The sequence below is a fragment of the Cydia splendana genome, chromosome 12 (genome assembly GCF_910591565.1).
Source record: "Cydia splendana chromosome 12, ilCydSple1.2, whole genome shotgun sequence".
Lineage (NCBI taxonomy): Eukaryota > Metazoa > Arthropoda > Insecta > Lepidoptera > Tortricidae > Cydia > Cydia splendana.
In genome coordinates, this window is record NC_085971.1 from 7,729,350 (window position 1) to 7,746,595 (window position 17,246).

General features: G+C 38.0%; 5 protein-coding genes across 5 annotated transcripts in view; 2 read left to right on the top strand and 3 right to left on the bottom strand.

Moving 5' to 3' along the window:
- LOC134795419 (uncharacterized) overlaps positions 1–17,246 on the bottom strand; it is a 217,164-nt gene that overhangs the window by 118,615 nt on the left and 81,303 nt on the right. The gene's annotated exons all lie outside the window — the stretch shown is intronic.
- LOC134795399 (uncharacterized protein C7orf50 homolog) lies at positions 420–1,210 on the top strand. Its single transcript, XM_063767230.1, has one exon. The coding sequence runs from the start codon at positions 512–514 to the stop codon at positions 1,199–1,201; it is 690 nt and encodes a 229-aa protein (XP_063623300.1). The 5' UTR covers positions 420–511; the 3' UTR covers positions 1,202–1,210.
- Positions 1,216–2,032, bottom strand: LOC134795401 (thioredoxin, mitochondrial). Its single transcript, XM_063767231.1, has 2 exons — positions 1,827–2,032; positions 1,216–1,652 (listed from the first exon to the last, which is right to left on the bottom strand). Exons 1-2 carry the CDS (start codon positions 2,006–2,008, stop codon positions 1,388–1,390), a joined length of 447 nt encoding a protein of 148 aa, XP_063623301.1. The 5' UTR covers positions 2,009–2,032; the 3' UTR covers positions 1,216–1,387.
- Positions 2,408–13,584, top strand: LOC134795403 (eukaryotic translation initiation factor 3 subunit L). The gene is made up of 11 exons (XM_063767233.1): positions 2,408–2,563; positions 2,657–2,758; positions 2,909–3,073; positions 4,104–4,327; positions 4,743–4,875; positions 7,906–8,046; positions 10,731–10,855; positions 11,265–11,427; positions 11,935–12,120; positions 12,571–12,804; positions 13,271–13,584. Exons 1-11 carry the CDS (start codon positions 2,537–2,539, stop codon positions 13,403–13,405), a joined length of 1,635 nt encoding a protein of 544 aa, XP_063623303.1. The 5' UTR covers positions 2,408–2,536; the 3' UTR covers positions 13,406–13,584.
- On the bottom strand, positions 13,648–16,988 carry LOC134795402 (pentatricopeptide repeat-containing protein 1, mitochondrial). The gene is made up of 4 exons (XM_063767232.1): positions 15,366–16,988; positions 14,827–14,999; positions 14,142–14,313; positions 13,648–13,910 (listed from the first exon to the last, which is right to left on the bottom strand). The coding sequence occupies exons 1-4, from the start codon at positions 16,833–16,835 to the stop codon at positions 13,668–13,670; spliced, it is 2,058 nt and encodes a 685-aa protein (XP_063623302.1). The 5' UTR covers positions 16,836–16,988; the 3' UTR covers positions 13,648–13,667.

Consider the following 17,246-nt stretch of genomic DNA (forward strand, 5'->3'; position numbering starts at 1 on the left):
GTCCGGCAGACTGTTAATCAGTGGGCCCCTTTAGAATTTCTTTATTTATGGTCCTGTTTCCCCACAAGTAAAAACTTTTTTGTTTTTTTATATTATTTATTTGTTGTGTTGTTTGTGTTTGGCCGTAGTAGAAAACCACAGAAAATTTCTACTGTATACCTATAGCGGTTATTGACATGGAATCTGCTGACAGAGTGAAAGATAGACGGACAAACAGCATAAGCTTTGTAATAGGGTTCCGGTTGTCATCTTCAGGTACGCCTATAAATAAATAAATATAAAAAAACATTTTATGGCAGATAATGTATTCGAACAAACTTTCTTCACCAAAACATAACGTTCCATTATAAGCAGCATGCATGCTGCAACTCGACTCCAAGATAATTATTTAATATGGTAACTTTTACAATGGATTTTATGTCAATTTTCAATGTGACATAACCTAAAAATCTACAACTATCTACAACGTTGTGCAAAGTAAACAGTGTTATTTATTATTTATTGAGACAAAATGGGCAGAAAGAATAAAGAAAAGCGAAAACACAAAGAAAAGGAAGATGGCGAATCAGACCAAACCGCAACAGAACAGAAATTGAGTCAAAATGAGGATGAAGAAGAAATGGATGCACAAGCAGCGGATCCTGAGCCGGAGGAATTACCGCACAAGCGAGAACATGGTGACGACGACTCCGATGTTGAAGACAAACCGAAAAGAAAGAAAAAGAAAAAACCAATAGTACCTACTGAAAACACGGGACCCAAGAAAGGCCAAAAGTCGATCCGACAAATGAAGAGAGAAAAACATGCTGAACGCCAAGCTACCGCCCAAGCCGTGGCCAAGGACGAACACAAAAACGAGTGCCTTAATTACCTGTCACAGTGGAAACACAATAGACAAAACTGGAAATTTATGAAAGCAAAACAAGTATGGCTCTTCAAAAACATGTTCTCAACTTCATTAGTACCGAATGCATCGTGGCCCACACTGTTGGAATACTTTGAATCAGCACAAGGCAACATTCGGAAACTGCTGCTAGAAGATGCAAATAAAATAATAAAGCAACTAGATGACTGGACAGAAGCACAAAATAAGGAAAGTAGAGATGACGAAGAAACTGAGGAGACTCAAGCTGAAGCTGCCAAACCAGATGATAATGTTTATAAAAGAGCTAGGGACCTAATACAATGTTTACAAGAATAAAACCTGTTTTGACAATTTGTTGTTTATTTTGTTCAACTACACTTGGTAACAATAATTTATAAATGTGTAAAGTCAGCATCACAGTTAACTATTAATAAGTTAATCTCATATATACATTTAACAACTGTATAGAGAACTGAAATTACCTGTGGTGCTGACTGTATCAGACTAGATGCACTAAATTATTTATGTATCAACTTCTTTCTTCCTGTCTTCAGTAGTGAACTGTTCAATCCACTTGCGAAGCTTATCAGTATCTTGAAGTCCAACAAGGCGATGGAGTTCCTTGCCATCTTTAATAGCCACCAAGACAGGAACGGAGCTCACTTCATAGTCTAAAGCCAGGTCTGTTTGTTCATCAATGTCAACTTTAGCAAGCACTACTTTTCCTTTTTTGTCGGATATAATAGACTCAAGACGGGGTGTGAGCATCCTGCATGGATTACACCATCTATAAAATAAAGATAAAAAGAACTAAAATTCCAATGTTTATTGCATTGTTATCTACGTTATCTTAATCTACTTTAAAATAAAAACTCTTTGTAATAATAAATGCATGCATGTATAAATGTTATGATACTTATGATTAAGCGGAAAATATTAAATATAAATAAAAATTACTCACGTAGCGAAGAAGTCGACGACTACTGGGACTTTGCTGTTGATTACTTTTTCTTTAAAATCGTCTGTGCTTTGAATCTTCACGATGTCGCCGTAAGCAGGAGTTACAGAAAAACTTCTGATAATGTTTGAGCTTTTCATGCTCAAAGCATTGCGAACAATGTTAGACATCTGGTTCGTCAACATTTTTGTGCAAGAACTTATTAGTTTGTGCAAGAAGACTAGGTACTTCAGATGATGAAATAAATAAAAATGAAATGTACGGTGCGTACGAGAATTTTAGTCCTTCATGAAATGTCAGAAAGTTCAGAAACTGTCAGTGTCAAGTGTCGAAGCCAGTCCTATTACCTATATCTTTTAATTTTAATTCATAATAACTTTCTTATTTATAGTTAAGCTAAAACTCAGAAATCCAATTGATTTTTAATATTATCATTTATACAAATACATAGTATATACATAGTCAATAAAATCATTGCCTTGAATATATAGATGTCAAGCTGTTTGAGTTACACTTATAACTGTGCCTAACGTACTATAAAAGTACGAAATGAAATAAAATTAAATGGTCGTCATCGACTGTCAAACCGGCCCTTTCCTTTTAGCATTTTGCTAGTAGCAAATGCTTTCCGTGTACACATTATTTGAAAAACCCTAATCTGGGAAGCCTTTTTCATGATTATAATTGTGTTATACTTATAACAATACAGAACAATGTATTCTAGTGATGACTATAACGAGGTAAGAGAAATTTATGAACAAGTAATTCTAACCTGCTTTACGCAAACGTAAGCAAGGAGCCTAACCTAACGTAACAATATTTTATGTTAATAGGGAGGATATGAGTCCTACGGGGAGCATGGATATGAGCCCCATACCGGAGACCCTCAATATGATCTGGAGTACGATAAATCGTACTACAAAATGCCAGACTTGGTAAGTTCAGTTCTTGTTGTTAAATGTATTTTAAACTTGAGTTATCTCATTTTTGCATGTAAGAATATGCTTAAATAGTATGGAAAATGTACATAGATACAAAAAAAGATACATTTTCAAGTTAATATTTTATGTTTACTTTCGTTCCAGGTTAAGAAATTCCTTGTGTATTTCCGGAATATGATAAATGAGGGTGTTACGTACGAGATCTTGAATCTGTATGAAACCACATTCCCCAAACTGACCGAGCAGTATTTTGAGAACACCCCCTGGCCTGATGAGAATGAAGTGGCACCCATTGTGGACAATGATCATGTAAGTATTCTGTTGACAAGGCCATTATTTTCATTTAATAGTATGGCATTACACAGTAGTAGCACAGAATAAATAATAGTACTAGAAGACTCAGTCTCTGATAAAACGCGTCTGTTACGATCAGGACAGATATGGCCGCTAGGTGGCCACAGCACCATGTGCGGCTTATGGCTAGCCACCATAATTGGTGTGGAACAGATGTACTTTTAGCTACCTGTAGCAAAGTGACGAAATCGTGAAGTAAGCCACGCCTGGTAGTAGTAACAGATACATAGAAACAAAGCCATTTATTTTGAACATACAAACAGCAATTCTGTACACGTTGGGAAGAAGTTGATAACTCGATATATAAAAGTAAAGAACTTTGAGCCTAGTGCAATTTTATATCTTGAGTTATCAACTTCTTCCCGCCATGTACCGAATTATAATTTTTAATATGTTGCTTACTTTGGTGTGCCTACTTAGGCATAGTTATTATTTTATATTTCTCATTTTCAAGCTTGTTGGTGTCATTCTATAGTTTGAATTTTCTAAGGTGATTTTTTGAGCTGAATAAACAATCTGTTAAAAAAAAGGTATTGTTTCTTTTAAACAGTGGTTATTACTGCTACTAACTCCATCATAAGTGAACAGGAACAACCTCATTTAAAAAGAAATAAAATTCTGTTTATATGGTTCAAATTCATGTAACAGCTCAGAGATAACATGTTTTGTTAAAAATCTGCGGCCAAACATTATTTCAGAATGAGCTGTACCATCACCCACACTGTTAACTGTACATCTGTGGACCTTATGCCTAGGATGTAGTGTTGCTGGTTTGTTCTGTTACATAAATTTGAACCTTAATGATATATTTTGTCAGCCATAATGATATATTTTCTATCTCATCTTACGCTTACCTTATCCTATGTCTATCTCTTTCTTTCAATCATTCATTCCCCTCTGAAACACGTTCTACATGCAGCCCACTAGCCAAAGTTTCCCAACCTCTAATTTATAACATTAATTATAATATGAACGTAACTTCCAGGTGTTCATGATCCTGTACACAGAGCTGTACTACCGCGACATCTACGCCCGCGTTCCCGGTGGGCCGAAGCCCGAGCAGCGCTTCCAGTCGTTCTACAACTACTGCGACCTGTTCAACTACATCCTGTCCGCGGAGACCCCAGTCCCGCTCGAGTTGCCCGACCAGTGGCTCTGGGAGCTGATTGACGAGTTTGTCTATCAATTCCAGTCGTTCGCGCAGTACAGGTAATTTACACTTCTGTTCTTTATTATTTATTCTTTATTCAGACAAACACTAGTATAAGTTTATAGCTGCAGGATGCCAAGACACTTATACTGTTAATACATAGTCAGTATCATAAACATGTATACACTTTTCGAACTGATGGAGTGTATCCGGTGTATCCAGTTATTCAAATATACCTCATTACCTGCTTATCATATACCATCCTTCGTTTAGCGCCTAGCTACGTGTGCATCTGCATTATTAGAAAATTTTGCACAACCTTCCAATGCATTGCCTCACACAAAAACTCAAAAACTGCTGACTGAACCCCTGCACCTTAAAAGCAGAGTCACCAAAGAGCAGCACACACACACAGTGACACTCTTGTTAATTGGTATTCCTTATTTTGGCCATAACCCCATTCGGTTTGTACAGGTCCCGCACCTCCAAGCTGAGCCAGGCGGAGATAGACGCGCTCAACACGGAGAACAAGGCGTGGAACGTGCTCTGCATCCTCAACGTGCTGCACTCGCTCGTGGACAAGTCCAACATCAAGCGTCAACTTGAGGTACTACCACATTACGTCCATTCTCGCACAGGTCCCACACCGCCAAGCTGAGTCAGGCGGAGATAGACGCGCTCGACACGGGAAACAGGGCGTGGAACGTGCTCTGCATCCTCAACGTGCTGCACTCGCTCGTGGACAAGTCCAACATCAAGCGTTAACTTGAGGTAATTGTAATTAACAGTAACATCATTTCAAAAGTAGTAATATACAGGGTGTCCCATAAGTGACACGTCACAGTGACACTGGAGGTAGACCAGGCCAAGAGGACCCAAACCAACTTAACATGACCCCAGTAAAAAGTGGCACGGTTTTCGAATTATTGCCAAATTAAGGTTTTTCATGAATTTTGACCGTTTTTAACATTGTTAGTGCCAGTGTGCACTCGGAAAGGTCTCGAAGTTAGTTTTTTTTTATGTGTACGGCACCATTAATGGTTAATTAAGATAACAGAATAGGTATTTTATCGATAAACGATGTAAAATGCAAAAAAGTATCGGTTTAATCTTGAATTAAATTTACAGCGAAACATTAATTTCACTTTGACCACCTGTCGTGAAAAAAAATTACTAGTAAAGAAATGAGCAAATGACGTCAAGCTATTAAGCATGTTATGCAGATTCAAAAATGGTATGACACATGTACCTTCCTGCAATAAAATAGGAATTATTATCATCTTTCGAAAGCCTCATAAAAAATAAGTTAAAACTAGGATATCTGCAATCCGTTGCTACTTAGTAAAAATAACGATTTTATGTTAAGACTTATGTAACTTTGGATACAGAAATAAAAAAACGCCTATTCAGTATTTGCCGAATGCCTTTTGAAAGAGATGGAAAATGGTTATCTCCCTTTTTAAGGATATCATTGATTTGATAAAGGTTCAAAGAAAATTAAAATACTGCAGGTTGAAGTTCAATCAATTTATTAAAATAATTTTATTTTACAATAGGAGCTCAAATTGTTTTTCCCCGGCTCGTATGCACGCTTGGCACCGTCTTGTTAAACTTCAAGTTAATTTTCTTAAATACATTTCGGATATGTTTAGTGCTGCCTCGAACATACGCCGCTGTAGTTCCTCTTGGGACCTTGTTGGTTTTGAGTAAACTTTATCTTTTAAGCATTTTAAGCTTCCCCAATGAAAAAAATTTAATGGGTTTATGTCCTGGGAACGCGGCGGCCATGCCACTGGTCCCAATCGGCTGATCCATCTGGGAATTTCTGTGTTAGGTGGTCGCGGACATCGCGAGCGTAGTGTTCTGGGCAGCCATCTTGCTGTGGTTCCAGCTCCAAGAAGATGGATCGGCCGACTGGAACCAGTGGCATGGCCTAACGTTCCCCGGACCTAAACCCATTAGATTTTTTTATTGGGGATACTTAAAAGATACATTTTACTCCAAGCCAATAGCGTCCCAAGAGGAACTACGGCGGCATGTTCGAGGCAGCACTAAACATATCCGAAATTTATTGAAGAAAATTAACTTGAAGTTTTACAAGACGGTGCCAAGCATGCATACGACCCGGGGAAAAACAATTCAAGCTCCTATTGTAAAATAAAATTATGTTAATAAATTGATTAAACGTCAACCTGCAGTAATTTATTTTCTTTGAACCTTTATCAACTCAATGATATCCTTAAAAAGGGAGATAACCATTTTCCATCTCTTTCAAAAGGCATTCGGCAAATACTGAATAGGCGTTTTTTTATTTCTGTATCCAAAGTTACATAAGTCTTAACATAAAATCGTTATTTTTACTAAGTAGCAACGGATTGCAGATATCCTAGTATTAACTTATTTTTTATGAGGCTTTCGAAAGATAATTCCTATTTTATTGCAGGAAGGTACATGTGTCATACCATTTTTGAATCTGCATAACATGCTCAATAGCTTGACGTTATTTGCTCATTACTTTACTAGTAATTTTTTTTCACGACAGGTGGTTAAATTCGAAATTAATGTTTCGCTGTGAATTTGATTCAAGATTAAACCAGTACTTTTTTGCATTTTACATTTTCTTATCGATAAAATATATATTTTGTTATCTTAATTAACTATTCATGTACACATAAAAAAACTATCTTCGAGACCTTTCCGAGTGCACACTGGCACTAACAATGTTAAAAACGGTCAAAATTCATGAAAACCCTTAATTTGGCAATAACTCGAAAACCGTGCCACTTTTACTAGGGTCATGTTAAGTTGGTTTGGGTCCTCTTGGCCTGGTCTACCTCCAGTGTCACTGTGACGTGTCACTTATGGGACATCCTGTATAACGTATGGCATGGAAGCATAGTTATTGTAATAATGGGAATGTTCGTGTCGTGTATTCCACCACAGTAGCGTCAAAACTACTGCGCCCACTTTGGTTAAGGTGTGGATCAATAGGGGATATTACTGCAATGTTCTGCCGCCAGAGTGCAGCACTACCGACTCAGTAAATTCATAGACTAACTTATACATACTGTCCCTTAAACTGTTTTTTGACAAGTTTTCACAGACAATAAAATATGACATTGATGCATCAAGGCGAGGCGGTTTGTTAACAAGGGCCTACCGGTAAACGCGAAAATCGAAATTTAGTTATCTGCCTCTTTATCGCTCGAATATGCAAGAGTGATAGACAGATTAGATAACGAAATTTCGATTTTCTTGTTTCGCGGTAGGCCATGTGATTGACGTGTGTCAATGTGGTTTGTTTACTGTATGTGCCACAAAGGTGCCACCTACGCAGAGCTTTGCCTAATATTCCCTATTCGTTTTGTTACACTATTATTACAACGGACTTTTAAAGAGGAGCGGTTCTTTTACGATAAACCTTTAAATTTTTCAATATTGTTTTTTATGTAACTTTTGTAGCAGATATATCCGCGCATATTTTTTACCTGACTGTGCGACACAATGAAGGGTCATTGAGAAACGGCCCAAATAGCAATTGCCATTATTGTGTTACTAAAGTGCTTCGCTATGCTATGTTACACTCGGCCGAAAATTAACTATACGTCTCATCCCAACGTGAATTGCATTGTTGCAGGTGTACGCGGCGGGCGGCGACCCTGACTCCGTGGCGGGCGAGTTCGGGCGCCACTCGCTGTACAAGATGCTGGGCTACTTCTCGCTCGTGGGGCTGCTGCGTCTGCACTCGCTGCTCGGAGACTACTACCAGGCCATCAAGGTAGCTACTCTTATGGTGGCGTTTCGTTATCTACCTGTCTGATGTCTTGCTCTTGCATATTCAAGGGATAGAGAAGCAGATAACGAAATTTCGATTTTAAATTTCGCGGTCCTCTGAAGGTTGCCATAAGAACTCGAATTAAGGTGGTTCGCCTAGGTTACTCAAAACTTAACTCTCGCTAGATGGCACCACTTTTGCAAAATTTCAGGTTTTGTTTTTTTGTGAAATGGTCATGGTATTTGTATACTTAAAAGTATGTTTCGCGCACTCTTTAAATAAATATTGAACTATTAAAATAAACATTGAATACTTCATTGTGCAAAAACCACCTTTTTAATTCGACGGAGTGTTGCTGTCACGCTTTTTCCTACTATTACTCACACATGCAAACAGTGTTTCCGTGATCCTTGTAGTAGACAATTTCACACAACGTAAGTATGTTGCAATAGCGTAACGGTATGTTCGTGGAAATACGTGCAAGAGGATTGGGGTTCAAGACTGGTGCGAGTAGGTAATTTCTTTTTGTTTATTTTAGTCTTTTTGTGTTATCTTACCTTTAAACGAGCAATTATTATATATATATTTTTATTTATATATTTGGATGATATCAGAAACGGCTCTAATGATTTCAATGAAATTTGCTATAAGGGGTTGGATCTCTTAGCTAGGTCTGATCTGTGAGAAAACGCGCATTTTTGAGTTTTTATATGTTTTCTAAGCTTTGGTCGGTCTCCCAGATATTCAATCTCTTCTTCCTCGCGTGGGGTCCGCTTGGCATCTAATCCCAGAATTGGCATGGGCACTAGTTTTTACGAAAGTGACTGCCCTGACCTTCCAACCCAGAGAGTTAACTTATTGGGATTAGTCCAGTTTCCTCACATTGTTTTCTTTCACCGAAATATAGGTATCGGTATATAAATAGGTTTCGGTAAATATGTATCAAATGATATTTCGTACCAAATATCATTGGTACGAGCTGGGGTTAGAACCCGCGACCTCCGGATTGCAAGTCGCACGCGCTTTCCGCTAGGCCACCACCGCTCCCCCAGATATTCAGTATTAGTTGGTATTAGGGTATGTGCGGAAAGAGAAGAGTCGTAGAATGTATGGGCTCCCCTACATTTCAAGACTCTTTTCTTTCCGCACAGACTCTATCAATAAATTACTTTATCAACGTTTTCAAAAAAATTATTCAATACCTGATTTTCACAGCTTTTAGGGTTCCGTACCCAAAGGGTAAAACGGGACCCTATTACTAAGACTCCGCTGTCCGTCCGTCCGTCCGTCTGTATGTCACCAGGCTGTATCTCACGAACCGTGATAGCTAGACAGTTGAAATTTTCACAGATGATGTATTTCTGTTACCGCTATAACAACAAATACTAAAAACAGAATAAAATAAAGATTTAAGTGGGGCTCCCATACAACAAACGTGATTTTTGACCGAAGTTAAGCAACGTCGGGCGGGGTCAGTACTTGGATGGGTGACCCTTTTTTATAGATAATGGTACGGAACCCTTCGTTTGCGAGTCCGACTCGCACTTGGCCGGTTTTACCTAAAATAAAATGAAAACATTTAAGTATTTTTTTTATTTTGAATTCAAGTACAAGTACATTTTTTCATATTTGTTATCCGTAGTAGTCCCTGTACCTGAAAGAAATATAATATCATGAATCATGATAGGAAAAAATCTCTGATGTAATAGGAAGAAAGATGATGCAACAATATGGATTCTAATAATGTTATAATCGAGTTATAATTTACTTACCTGGTAGTAACTGTAATTGTGTTCTTCATTCATGGACAAAAAATCCATTATTTTCAACCACAGGAAATATTATACATTTCTTTTTTATTGCAGTGAGGATGTCCTGATTGTAAAAATCAAAGAGATTAGGTAGAGTACAATTTCTAATTATCTTTGTAAAAAATAAACAAATACGCGTAGTCATTCGCTTTTTGAAAATAAGAAAAATTAAATAAACATATAAAAAAAAACAATACGAAATTTAGGTGTAAAAAAATTACAAAAAGTTATATCCCAGCATACAATGCTGGGGATCGAACCGGGAACTTTCCGATTGAAAGCAAAAAAGCGACTGTTTGCAAAACACGCCATGATAGTTCTTAGCTAAGCTGACGAATTTCGGGTACTTATTCTCGCTTCAGTCAATTAAGTACCTGTCAACAAAATTGCACTAAACATGACGGCACTCCAAATTCGCGCCGTGGTCAGCCCGGCAACGTCGGAAATAGTATGGCAACGTCGCAAATGTATCTGTACACGACATTTGTGACACACACATACGTAAAATTGATGAAAATTTAACTATGATTATTGCATGATTTCTGTATGAAACATTGTTTTCCTATTAATTTCGCGCAAACGAATATTCGAAAGTAGATAAATGCGGAAATATTTATGTACTAATAGTGTGAAGTGACTTAATGCAATGCGATTGAATTTTGTATGAAAATCGAACCACCTTAAACCAATGCAACTTTGGAGAATAACGCATTGTGAACAGAATGTTTTTAGTAATTTGTACTTCACTCTGCTCATAGAATTTTCTCAACAAGTTACCAACTGACACATTCATACACCACTCTGTAATCTATATAAGATTTTACCAAAAATTACAAAGTAAAAGTTACTAAACCGTTTTTTATTCACCAACAACAGGTGTTGGAGAATATCGAGCTCCACAAGAAGTCGCAGTACTCGCACGTGCCGGCGTGCCAGATCTCCACTTCTTACTACGTCGGCTTCGCGTACATGATGATGCGCCGATACGCTGATGCCATCAGGTACATATCGTAATTTACTTACTTAGAAACAAGCCGTTACTTATACTTCTTTTTAATACACAATATAAGATACTTAGTGTTAGATGTAAGGGGCATAGACCTCTGAATACCATAGAAATTAGAAACAGTGATTATATTTCGCCAATCATTAACTATATGATCGCTAACTGAACCAAGTGGCCGAAGACCGTCTGGACGCCCTAGGTACCGCTGGAGAGGCGAAGTGCAGAAATACCTTAGCGAACTCGGCGCAGAAACGGCTTTGGACAGAGTAGCATGGCGGTCTTTGGTGTCGGAAGCCAAGATCCACTTCGGGGGATCTACGCGCTAAAATTCACCAGATCTGGACGCAAGTTCCAAGTATTGGTTCAGAGTTGTTTGTAAATCATAATTACGTGTTTGTTGTAAGGACCCTGTCCTCCGCCCTGCTGTACATGCAGCGCACCAAGCAGCTGTTCTCCACGCGCTCGTACCAGAACGACCAGATCAACAAGCAGACGGAGCAGATGTACCACCTGCTGGCCATCTGCCTGGTGCTGCACCCGCAGTGCGTCGACGAGAGCATCCAGCAGGTACGGAACCTGCGGTGTGGCAGCATGATTGCATTTTTATGACAGGCCTGTCACTTTCGTACTACATACTTGTTAGAACGTGACAGGCATGACGAGAGCCGATAAAAATGCGACCTTGCTATCGCCGCTAGATTTAGAATGAGATTTATCAGTCATTGCCAAAACTACACTGTCGATTTTTTGTCAAAATTCTGACTGGAGTGACTGTAAACAACTTACTGCCCTCGATCATGTAGTGGTGATATTTTTTGGCAGTGATATTAGTAAAGACAATGCTGTTTTTGCAATAGCTGTTGCTTCCATGGCAGTAGGCAGCTTTTGATGCAGTTTTCGACTATACGGTAAATTGACTACCGAACCACCTGAAAGGCTATTCAAATCTATCCTATTCGTCAATAATGTGTCTGAAAGTAAGGCGGCTGTGTCACTCAAATAATCGCCCAAAGTAGTGTTTTAATACTTAGGTTACAGGATTTTTTAAATAATTCTCATCGAATGTGTTTGCAGGTGCTCAGGGAGAAGAACTACCACGAGAAGATGTTCAAGATGCAGTACGGCGACCTGACCGAGTTCGAGAGCTGCTTCACATTCGCCTGCCCCAAGTTCCTGTCGCCCTGCCCGCCGCCCATCGAGCCCGGCTCCAACTACGGCAAGGACGCCGTCAAACACCAGACCCAAGTCTTCATGGATGAGGTACGTCATACTTGATCATCGTGGTCACAGAATAAATAATAGTACTAGGTACAGTAGATTCACTCTCTAACAAAACGCGTCTGTTAGGATTAGGACAGATATGACCGCTAGGTGGCGACAGCGCCACGCGCGGCTTATGGCTAGCCACCAAAATTGGTGGTGGCAAATTGCGGAGTGAGCCACGCCTGTCATGGTGAAAAAACTCTCGATATTATTTTTACTCATTTTGTTTCAATACTTTCAATGAGCTAGGTAACATGCGCCGTCAGATGTTCTCAGCCCTGTGAGTCTGATGTATGGAACAAAATAATCACGCGCAACAAACGAACGACTTAGGCGCCTTTAAGCGTGCCGAAATACCGACACCGAGCGGCTCGGCCAAGGTCGCCTCTCGTTTTTTTAACGCTAGCCTATACGGCAATGTAAAGACGTTATTTTTAAACCCCCCAGGTCCGTCAGCAGAAGATGCTGCCGACCATCCGCTCGTACTTGAAGCTGTACACGACGCTGCCGCTGGTGAAGCTGGCCGCCTTCATGTCGGCGGCGCGCGGCGGCGACCGCGACGCGGCGCGCGAACACGCGGCCCTCGCCATACACCTGCTGTGCTTCAAGCATAAGATGAAGAACGTCGTGTGGTCTAAAGGCCCGAGTGGGCTTGATGGCAAGTTCCAGAGCGGATCCGAGGTACTGACAGGGTGTCTTTTTTGTATGTGTAAAATGTAAACCGTCCGGGAAGGAACGGCGACGAGTGGAAATGAAAATTAGCGCTCCCCAATCGCACACCGGAGTAGCGAATCTTCTTTTATGTGACAAAATTAATAAGACATACAGAGATGATGAAGTCTAAGGGTGCCTATGGGAAATAAGTAATAAATTTCTCAAGTTCACGTCGTGTTTGAGCTCATTAGAAGTTTTAGGCAATAAAAGTTTTTTGCAAACATTAAGATTTTGAACTCATAATTACAGTAGGCGAGTAGTCCCATCCCAAGGTCGTCTAGTCAGTTTAAAAATAATAATATTCAAGCCAGCAAATGCCTCCATTCCCTATCTCGACCATAATATACTATTGAACGAACAAATCATGGATACAATTACAATCATGTTAATAAACTCTATTATTGGCATCATTCTAAACAAAGTTGTTTTTCAGTTGGACTTCTACATCGACAACGATATGATCCACATCGCGGACACGAAGGTGGCGCACCGTTATGGCGACTTCTTCATCCGCAAGATCCTCAAGTTTGAGGAGCTCAACCGCAAGCTCCACCACATCAAGATATAAATGTCTGCCTCAAATATTAGGGTGAACAACTCTATTTTCGGACCCTAGAGGCTCTTTCTCCAGCTACCCAAGCCTAATACAATATAATGAGTTTTTGAAGCGATCTAAGTGCCAATAACCAAGTTGTTTACCCTTTATGCACACATCAAAACCTCTTTCGTTTACGATCCTATCACTGTCAACAGTAACCATAAAATGTACTTGTAAGCTACAGTATTTTGTAAAAGGAATAAACATCAGAATACAACTCATGTTTTATTTATCACAGCTTCGGCGTATATTTAACAAATCTCCTGTCCCTCTTGAAAAACCTCTTTGGTTCCTTGATGGTAAAGTTCTGATGCTGAATGGTCTCTGGATAAGGTTCCTGGAACTGTTTCCAAGGGTGCTCTTCTGCAAGGGTTGAGTCTATGTCAAATTTCTTCAGCCATTTGTTGTAGTGTTCTGCAAACTTCTTGAAGGATTTTGCGAACTCTGGAGAACATTTGTAACTGCCCTTTGCGGTCTGCAATTAAAAATAAGATAATGTCTACCAAATTACTCCAAGAAAGTAAAAAGAACATAAATATCAAAATGTAAGCTTGAATACATTCTGAGATTCAAATGTACCTCATGCATAGGCCTAAGAAAATTTTACAGAACAAATTATTACGTAATTTATTGTCTTTTTTTTTACATAAATTATGAGGTTTAGAAACTTGAGAACATTTTATGCTGAGCATTCAAGATTATTTACCTTTTGTGTTTTATCAGTACACTTTTCGATAAAAAATTCCAGGTGTTTGATAAATAATCCATTAGGTTTTAAATTTTCGTCATTTACATATTTCATTATGTATGTTATGTACTCGAACTGGGAAGCCACAGTACCTTGCCTCAACATACTGCCCAGAATTTCTATATTCACCCTGTAACAATAATAATAAAATAGTAAATTTGTAGTTATTTATATACACACATGCAGTGCAACTGGTCTAGGTGTATCGATCATCTTTTTAGTACCGGACTATGGCAAAGCAAAAGGAGGGTTATAATACTTATGATTTTGACTGGTATGTAACTATGTATTTCTCACAGTGCAGTCATCAACAGGTACACAACTCAATTTTCAAGGCTTTGTGTAATTTTTAATTTTCAGTCAGCTGCAGAGATAACATAGATTTTTTTTGCAGGGGTACAGCCAACTGCAATAATATGTTACTATTCAAAGGCCGCAAAAATATGTGACACACTCTTATGGCTCTACAAATAAGATCGTGTCAGATATTTTTGCAGCCTTCGTTGTGTAACATATTGTAGGTAACTGTACTCATTTATTTCTACACTAATTAAAAGCTGAGACACATGACAAGATGTTGTGTGTCTCTTGGTGCACTCTTGGTGTACTAGACCCATTTGTGTTAAAAAGCTTTATTAATTACTTAAGTTGTTCTTCTTTCATTTCAGCAAGAAGACATTCAGCTTTTTCCTTTGTATCACATGCCATTGCCAGCACCCCATAAGTCATGATGTTCTTCTTTAGTTCATATTTCTTCTTCAGGCCATACTTCCTTTTACGCCGTTTTGTCTCTTTCTCTATCATTTCTTTTATTTCCTGTAGAGACATGACTAGTTAAAATGTATTTGAAATATATGAATAAAAATATCTTATATTTGTTAATCTTAGTTGTGTGCACTGTGCTATGCAGTAAAAAATGTAATGCAGCAGCATAATGCTAACATTTCATGGTAATTTTTTGAACAAATATATGTATTTAAAAAAGTAGTATTAATGGTGCATTACACACATAAAGAAAAGAAAAAAATAATTCTATTAAGAAAGGATATTAATTTGGGACATCTTTTTTACTGTCTGGATGGAAAGAACCTGAATAAAAAAGATATGTAATGTGTAAAAAATTGCTTTAAAGAGGGTGTAGCAAGTGTTGTGCCCAAAAAAAAAGGATAATATTACACTTACAAAAGCACCAATGTAATCCGATCGTAGACATCTCTTCTTGATAAGCATATTGTAAAAATCTATATCAGCTATGACTTCTGAAGATTTCATTGTTTCAAGTAGTTTTAGTTCTGCTTCTTTAGTATCTTCCAATAATGGCAACATTTGTGTAAATGTCTTTATATCAGGCTTCACAGAGTAAACTGCCATTTCCTTTAGAAAATCATCTTGCCCACCAACAACAGCAAACTTGTCTTGAACTGACTGAATTTCCTTTAATGCTAACACCTGCTCCATTTTCAATGACCTGGAAAGGAGATTAGGTGTTCTTCTTTCATCTACTTTGGGCAATGTTTGGATATTCTTGTTCACAATTTCTATAGGCATATCATTATTTTCAATATGAGATAATGCATCATCTTTTATAGTATTTGGCACCTCATAAATTATATCTAAATCTTTATTACTGTTATCAACAGTATGATTTTCTGGTAACTGTTTCCTTTTGGCATTCCTGTTAGCTTCAAGATTCAAATCTTTCTGAACTGCACTCAATATTACAGTATTTGGTATGATATGGTCCTGAATTATCCCAATTAATTCATTCATTTCTTGTGCTGTGCCTAACTCGCAGTCTTTAACACATTTCAGCATCAGATTAAAAGAGAATATGTTTGGTTTCTCCCTCATTTTCAACATTTTCCTCCAAACAACCAGTGCATGCCTTAAACCACTGTTTTTATCAGATATACAGGCTTGTAGAAGATGGTTGAATGTGTGTACTCTTATTTTGATTTTCTTTGATATCATTTCATCAACAATTTGAAAAGCTGTTGGTAAGTCTCCACATCGACCAAACGCCTTGATCATAGCATTGTAATTTGTTAAGTTGGGTTCTATTCCCTTCTCGACCATAAGTGTCTTGAGATGTTGGGCATGTTTAAGGCCATTTTCAGGCCACGGACTATTAGCACAGGCATTAAACAAGCATGTATATGTATCACCAGTAGGCTTCAAGGCCCGACGCTTCATATCATTGAAGAGTTTGAAGGCTTTCTTAGAGTATCCTACATCAGCACAAGCCCCAATTAATATGTTGTAAATGTAGTTTTCAGGTGTCGCCCTATCTTCCTTCAGCATTCTTACCTCTAAAACGTCAATAGCTTCTTTTATTCTTTTGTGTTCCAAAAACTGCTTAATCAAATCCGCATACTGTTTTGTTGTCAAAATCTGGGATTTGAGTGGTCGAGCTTGCAAAAACTTTTCTTCCTTAATATCTCCTTCATCTTCCAGAGGATCTTCATGATTTCTTTTACCGGCAAGAGTGCCAAAAGTGTCTGGGTCTTCTAAATATATGAAATTATTTTCAGTCCGGTATTCTTTACGTTTGATAACTTTGTTTTGCAATGCTTCTGTATGACAATTGACGTTACGAGGAATTAATGCAGCATTCCTTACAAGGCGTATTAGTTTCCAACACTGAAGAGCCATAATTAAATAGAAACTAACGCATAACTTTCAACAAACATAAACATAGAATAAAACATAACCTAACCTAACCGTCCTAACCTCGATGAAGGATGTCAAATTTTGACATTATATTTATGATTTTTTCAACGTTTTAAACTGTAGCTCGAATAACTCGGGAAGTGATGAGTTGTATTTTTCTTCTTGTAAATAGGTATGACAACAATTAATATATTTTAATGTTAACGATTAACTTGGCGGTATTTATACCAATATTCGTGTTTCATCATTTTTGTGTTGAAAATTATTTTAGGAGAAGCAATTCATATTTGCACAAATGTGATAAAAAAGTAGTTCATTAAATTTTATAAAAAGGAAAACACAGTTGGTCTCTGAATTTCCGAACGGTTTTTTGACACTGACAGTGACATTTGT

Bases quoted from the DNA above. Each gene is read 5' to 3' on its own strand.
- LOC134795399 (XM_063767230.1), top strand. From the start codon at position 512: ATGGGCAGAAAGAATAAAGAAAAGCGAAAACACAAAGAAAAGGAAGAT.
- LOC134795401 (XM_063767231.1), bottom strand. From the start codon at position 2,008: ATGTTGACGAACCAGATGTCTAACATTGTTCGCAATGCTTTGAGCATG. The intron at 1,653-1,826 runs GTGAGTAATTTT...TTTATTTTATAG, and splicing joins GTCGTCGACTTCTTCGCTAC to ATGGTGTAATCCATGCAGGA.
- LOC134795403 (XM_063767233.1), top strand. From the start codon at position 2,537: ATGTATTCTAGTGATGACTATAACGAG. The intron at 2,564-2,656 runs GTAAGAGAAATT...TTATGTTAATAG, and splicing joins CTAGTGATGACTATAACGAG to GGAGGATATGAGTCCTACGG. The intron at 8,047-10,730 runs GTAGCTACTCTT...CACCAACAACAG, and splicing joins ACTACTACCAGGCCATCAAG to GTGTTGGAGAATATCGAGCT.
- LOC134795402 (XM_063767232.1), bottom strand. From the start codon at position 16,835: ATGGCTCTTCAGTGTTGGAAACTAATACGCCTTGTAAGGAATGCTGCA. The intron at 15,000-15,365 runs GTAAGTGTAATA...ATGTCTCTACAG, and splicing joins CGGATTACATTGGTGCTTTT to GAAATAAAAGAAATGATAGA. The intron at 13,911-14,141 runs GTAAATAATCTT...TTTTAATTGCAG, and splicing joins GTACTGATAAAACACAAAAG to ACCGCAAAGGGCAGTTACAA.